This window comes from Engraulis encrasicolus, chromosome 10 (assembly GCF_034702125.1).
Source record: "Engraulis encrasicolus isolate BLACKSEA-1 chromosome 10, IST_EnEncr_1.0, whole genome shotgun sequence".
NCBI classification, from domain to species: domain Eukaryota; kingdom Metazoa; phylum Chordata; class Actinopteri; order Clupeiformes; family Engraulidae; genus Engraulis; species Engraulis encrasicolus.
This window is the reverse complement of record NC_085866.1, coordinates 6,929,982-6,936,778: the sequence shown is the minus strand read 5'-3', so window position 1 is coordinate 6,936,778 and position 6,797 is coordinate 6,929,982. Positions and strand designations below refer to the sequence as shown.

Below are 6,797 nucleotides of genomic sequence, written 5' to 3'. Positions count from 1 at the left end.
TACGTCGACATCACAAAAGGAAGTGGGAATGCATCCTGACAAACAAAAATGTGTGAGACAAGTCTGAGAGAAGAGGGGCGTGAAACTGTGTGTGAAATGTCTAATTGGCTAGATCAAGACATTTCAAATATGTTGAGCGGTGTGGTTTGAAGGCGAAAGCTGAAAAGTTTCTACCGTAGCTGCATGATGTGAAATTCCATTGCAGTATAGACAGGGCCAGATTAAGAAGGCCCGGGGCCCCTGGGCTACATGTTGCTGTAGGCCCCCACAGAAGGCGAATTTAAAAAAATAATAAAAATAAAATAAAAAATAAGTAATAATAATAATAATAATAATAATAATAATAATAATAATAATAATAAATACATAGATGGTGTTATAATTCCAACCCAAGAGGAGGAATGATTTGGTCACTTCTAACTTAAGGCACCTCTTGCGTCCAGCCACAAAGCTGAGCCAAGCTAATGCTAACGAGTTTGCGCCGCGCGCGCTGCTGACTAGGGGCGCGTCCGAAGACTAGGCAGGTCCAGAGGAACTCATCTCAGGTCAGAGAAGAACATACTTTATTATTGAAACACGGTGGACTGTTCCTTTAAGTTAGGGTTAACGTTCGGCGAGAAGGTCGCTACCGTGGAATAGCTGCACGACAGAGAGAATCTTTAGACCCCGACGCGGAGCGGAGAAATGTAACAAGATGCAGTATTGTTCTCTCTGAAGTGCTGCTATTCCACAAAGCGACCGACTCGCCGAACGTTAACCCGCTTATTATATGGATATACTTAAATGATTCACACATGGCGGGGACATTTCGTTAAGTTTATTATAATTTTTCATGTCAAAAGATTGTTGCTGCGCAAAACAAAAACAGTGCCCTTGTGGAACACCGCTAGGCAACCGCTAGGTAGCCAGGACAACAGGTGTTTTCTATCACCGCAGCTGATTAGAGTCTTGTTGAAAAGTCGCTTTAGCAGTGAAAAGTCTTGTTGCCATTGACAGCGGTCTGTTATAGACCAACCCGTCCGTTATCGAAAAATAACAGACGTGCAAACGTTGGGGAGCCCCTTTGAAATGAATGGAGCATTCGACCGATGACGTCACAACCATATAATAATAACATTTATTATATGGTTGTGACGTCATCGGTCGAATGCTCCATTCATTTCAATGGGGCTCCCCAACGTTCGCACGTCTGTTATTTTTCGATAACGGACGGGTTGGTCTGTAACAGACCGCTGTCAATGGCAACAAGACTTCACTGCTAAAGCGACTTTTCAACAAGACTCTAATCAGCTGCTGTGATAGACAACACCTGTTGTCCTGGCTACCTAGCTGTTAGCGGTGTTCCACAACGGCACTGTTTTGTTTTGCGCAGCAACAATCTTTTGACATTAAAAACTATAGTAGACTTCACATTAAATAGGCCTAAAGAAATGTCCCCGCCATGTGTGAATCATTTAAGTATATCCATATAATAAGCGGGTTAACTTTCGGCGAGTCGGTCGCTTTGTGGAATAGCAGCACTTCAGAGAGAACAATACTGCATCTTGTTACATTTCTCCAATTACAATGACCCCCACCCCCCCGTTGGCCAACTGGACCCCCTGCTGGCATGTGGGGGCCCCTAGGCTGTAGCCATATCTAGCCTGTGGGGGGCCCTAGGCTGCAGCCATATATAGCCTGTGGGGGCCCCTAGGCTGCAGCCATATGTAGCCTGTGGGGGGCCCTATTCTGCAGCCATATCTAGCATGTTGGGGCCCCTAGGCTGCAGCCATATCTAGCCTGTGGGGGCCCCTAGGCTGCAGCCATATTTAGCATGTGGGGGCCCCTAGGCTGCAGTCATATCTAGCCTGTGGGGGCCCCTAGGCTGCAGCCATATCTAGCATGAGGGGGGCCCTAGGCTGCAGCCATATCTAGCATGTGGGGGCCCCTAGGCTGCAGTCATATCTAGCATGTGCGTTAATCCGGCCCTGACTGTAGATTTGAAGACGCTCCTACCACCTGCTTTCTTGCTTCCACACCCATATGAAAGAAAATGATACTTTTAGGGAGTGAATGCAGTGAAGTGTAAATGAAATATAAATTGCAAAATTAAATAAATAGATTAATAAATACATGATAAATTAACAAATATTGCATTATGCAGTGGTTTGGGATGCAAAAATACTGCAATCCTGAAAGAATGGCGAGGTTTTTCAAGAGCCAGTGGTTATCCTCTGTGTTCAATGACACTAAGCCTGTGTAGCTCCACTACATGTACATTTTAGTGACCACTGACAAGTGTAACTAAGCACTTGAACCTGAACAATACTACACCACCACCAACCAAATGTCATGCTGGAGGAGTGCAATATTCCCTGCAGGGCTGCTGCTCCAGGCCGAATGAGGTGAGAGTCGGCATCCCTGCTCGGAGCCACTGGTAACTGGCGCGTGCATACAGCCAATAATAATCTCTCGCACGAGTAGCCTACCAACATTTTCATTTATGCATATTCAATTACTTATTTTTAAATTAAATCACAACACTGTCTTTGCATGAACTGAAACGTTTCCTCTGGTTGCTTCCAATTTTCACAATGTCTGTTTGCTTCGAGCCCGAGTCCGACAGAGATTCCATTTTTTTTGTCAGAGTTCGGCCCGGCCCGTCGGGTTCCGACCAGGCCCGTCGGACTTCGGTCGGGTTGCCATGCTCTAGTGAGCACAGCCATAGCACGCTCTCTCTCTCCCTGGACTGAAGCGGCTTTCAAAGGCCAGCCCCCTCCCTGCGGGACCACCACCACCACCATATCCACACCACACCATACCCACACCACACCATACCACACCCACACCGACTCACTGCATCGACTGGCTCACCCTGAAACATGCCTTCTGAAGGGCAAATACTCTATAGGGCTACTCAATTAGAATTTCATTGGGGCCACATTTCAAAGTCAAGAACTTAAGTTCTTGTTATGTATGGACTCTCTGCCCTCATTGGAAAGAGGGAAATTAATACCGTGTACACAGAGTGTCATTGTTTCTGACCATGCAGCACATAGGCTACCTTTTATCTCATAATATGTTTTATGTAAGCTTATTTTTCTTAATGTGTCTTTTGTAAGTTTATTTTCCTCTTTGTCTATCTGTCTGCGTCTGTAACTATATGTTTGCTGGCATTTTGACCAGGACTCCTAGTCTCAATGGGACAATCCTGGATAAATAAAGGATAAATGTCAACAACAAAAAAGGTGGGCCGCACAATTTCAGCCATCCAACACATGGTAAACACACTTTTCAAATCACTTTTGAACACACACGTTGTTCTAACCTTAAAACTTGCTTGAAGCTTGAATTGTCAATATAGAGGATAAGCAAGATATTCACAAGAAAGTCCTGTGTTGTACTGCCATATCAAAACGGCAATGTGTGTTGCAACAGCAGGGGCCGTGCCACATGTGGGCCATGTCTGGGCCGCATGTGGCCCTCGCTCGGGCCGACAATTTAATAGGCCTACTGTATACAGTGCAGTAGTGTGACCCGTTTGGATTCAAAGCTTGCACGGTGTCATCTTGCAAAGATGAGGTCAGCAACCCGTTCTACGGTTAACAGGCAGGTCAGCCTGGGAAGAGAAATGATTTGCTACAATGGACATTTATCCAATTTTTTATCAGCGTGTTTTCTGTGGCACCAACAAAATTGTTCAGCAATCATCAAGGATTTGGGATGATTATTACGTTTTTTTGTTTTTGCTTTATTACTTTTAATTTTACTGTTAGGTATTTGTATTTTGCTTTTGTGTGTGTGCCTTGGGTTTGGGGTGGGTGTGTGTTGTGACCTCTAAAATATGAAAAATACAATAAAGAAATGTTTGAAAAAAAAAGTAATCATCCAGGGCTTGATGGGCTTTTAATTGGTGAGAATGAATACAGCTGTGAAAAGCTGTGTTGTTTATCAAGTGCACCATTTCGAATTCTTTGTTGTCTGTCAAGATCTGGCATTTATATTTTTTTCATTGGAAGTACAAAAGATTCTCTGTCATTAATTATTTCTACAACATATCATCAATATGTTTTTGACTGAGGCCCCTAATTGGCGTATTCATTTCACCACTGCCATTGTCACTGGCTGATGCTATATACAGTCATGAGGGCAGTCATGGGTGAGCGGTTAGGGTGTCAGACTTGTAGCCCAAAGGTTGCCGGTTCGACTCCCAACCCGCCAGGTTGGTGGGGGGAGTAATCAACCAGTGCTCTCCCCCATCCTCCTCCATGACTGAGGTACCCTGAGCATGGCACCGTCCCGCCACACTGCTCGCTAGGGGTACCATCGAGGGCTGCCCCCTTGCACGTGTGAGGCATGAATGCAATTTCATTGTGTGCAGTGTGCACTTGTGTGCTGTGGAGTGCTGTGTCACAATGACAATGGGAGTTGGAGTTTCCCAATTCTTTCACTTTATTTCATACAGTAGTGTGTCCCGTTTGGATTCGAGGCTTCCAAGTCTTCCAAGTAGGCTAGGTGTGGCCTGTAGTTGTGGACGTGACGTCATGTCATGTGTGTGGTGTCCTTTTCTTTCTGACGTTCACACTGCAAAACTGCGGCAGGACAGGGCCTCCAGAGTTCACAACCTGCCTGACCAACATCCAGGGTGCTCGAAACGCTGCTGTTTTAATTCAATAAAATGTTTTGGAACTTATTCCGCAGTGTGCACTGCAGACCTTGAACTGTCTGACACTGTTTGTCTAGCACCTGCAACAAGTGACTTTGGATGTGTGCACACCCTACCCAAAATGATACTCCAATATTTCCCCATGATTTTGAAACAGTATTTCCCATGTTTACCGATGATGGTTGGGGTTGCCACCAGCCAGTATCAGTATCGATTTAGTCAACAATACAGACTGCTGGGGTCACGTTATTTTTTTACAAATGTTTCATTTCAGCAAGTGTTAATCTGCATTTGGCAAATGGAATGCATCCACCTTTGTCTTGGGTGAGGTCAGTGCACCCTCTCTTGCTTGCAGAGACAAAACGGGACGCATGCAATCATACAGCGAGAAGAAAATATGTGGCCACTCCAGTCTAGACACTAGCTCTTGATGATGATGGCTTGTAGACATTGTTGACATACTCTCAGCTGAGGCCTAATCGAATTATGCCAGTGACTATGGCTGTGATAAAATGACTATGGCAATTAGGTGCCTCAGTCAAAAACATCTTGATGATGTGTTGTAGAAATACTTAATGACAGAGAATCTATTGTACTTCCAATGAAAAAATCTATATACTAGATCCTTCACTGATACTGCAGAAATTGACAGACAACAAAGAATTTGAAATAATGCCCTTGAACGACAACAGCTTTTCAAAGCCCATCAAAGCCATCAAGTCCTGGATGATTACTGACCAATTTTAGCCAATTTTGCCAGAGAAAACATGCTGATAAAAAATTGGATAAATATCCATTGCAGTCCGTCATTTCTCTCCCCAGGCTGACCTGCCTTTTGTTGGCAAAATGGGTTGCTGACCTCATCTGTGCAAGATGACACCGTGCATTCTCCCTTACATCTTAACCTTTAGATGCCATAAGAAAAAAAAAGACTTACCATGGTGGCTGAATTTGATGAAGAGCAGACCACAAATCTTCACAAACAACAAAGATCTGAGAGACACGTTCTCACAGAAGAAAAAGTAAACAAAAACCCCCAAAAGTTTTGCAAAGGGGACCCAACTGAACTTTCCCAATAAGTACCTGCACATCACTTCTCGGTTTTACTGAAATTGATTGGGATAGGACGAGCTATACCCAGGACGTATTAACTTCAACCAACCACAACTCTGCTTGGGGAGAAAGTCCCACCCCCTTATGCAGGGGTGTCGTTCAGGCGGGTAAAGTGTGACCGAGTTACTAGGGCCCCCATGTATATAGGGGGCCCACACAGTGTCTGTTTTATGTAGATATATGACTGGGGGGGGGTCCATTGGAGCTGATTATACATAGGGCCCACAATTTGCTGCTACGCCCCTGGCCATAAGCTCCAACGTTGAGCCCTGTGACTGTCTGAATCCCCGAGGCCCCCCATCTTGCTCTCTTCCTCAGCCCATAAATAGCCAGAGGACGGGCTGGGAGAGCCGCAATGACATTTAACAAAAAAAGAAAAAGAAAAAAAAACGAGTCAGACGTCAAGAAGTTATTTAGGCAGAGGATTAGCAGAGAATTCAGAGACAAATGGATTCCCTCTCACCCCCCAACCCCCCCCCCCTCTCTCTCTCCCTCTCTTCTTGCTCTCCCTCTCCTCCCTCTCTCTCTTGCTCACTCACTCACTCTTGTCTTTATCTGTCATGGTGAAACACACAAGCATGCAGAGAACGATGATGAGAGATGGAGAGGGAAAGAGAGAGACCAAATACAACAGAAAGAAAGAAAGGGAGAGACAGATAGAGGAAGGGGTAGAGGGAGAGAGAGGGAGAAGAGAGAGATCAAGAGAGGGAGAGACAGATAGAGGGAGGGGCGGGGGGCAGAGAGGGCAGTGCAATTAAGTGCTTGGAGATTGGAGAGCTGTCATTGCCCTGCGTGCTTGTATCTTTTCTCCTCCCTCTTTATTCATCTGTCCATCAATGTAGCTGCCTCCTCCCCCTCCTCCCCCTCCTCCTTCTCTCTTCCTCCCTTCTCTCTCACTATGCAGACTCTTCTTGTTTGGGGCCTCTGGAGAAAAGGTGACAAGCAATTAATGCTCCATACTCATCAATCAAGCAGAAGAAAAGGGTGTCATGAAAACATGTGTAAAAGAAATCCTGTCCATTCCACCAACAAACTTTGA

The 6,797-nt window shown here is 45.2% G+C and overlaps 1 protein-coding gene across 1 annotated transcript in view; it reads right to left on the bottom strand.

The window, feature by feature from the left end:
- LOC134456557 (troponin C, skeletal muscle) overlaps positions 1–5,647 on the bottom strand; it is a 27,542-nt gene extending 21,895 nt beyond the window's left edge. The window contains exon 1 of the mRNA XM_063207957.1: positions 5,583–5,647. Coding sequence (XP_063064027.1) covers positions 5,583–5,585 — 3 coding nt within the window. The 5' untranslated portion in view covers positions 5,586–5,647. The remainder of the gene's footprint in view (positions 1–5,582) is intronic.
- Between the last annotated feature and the right edge of the window lie 1,150 nt (positions 5,648–6,797).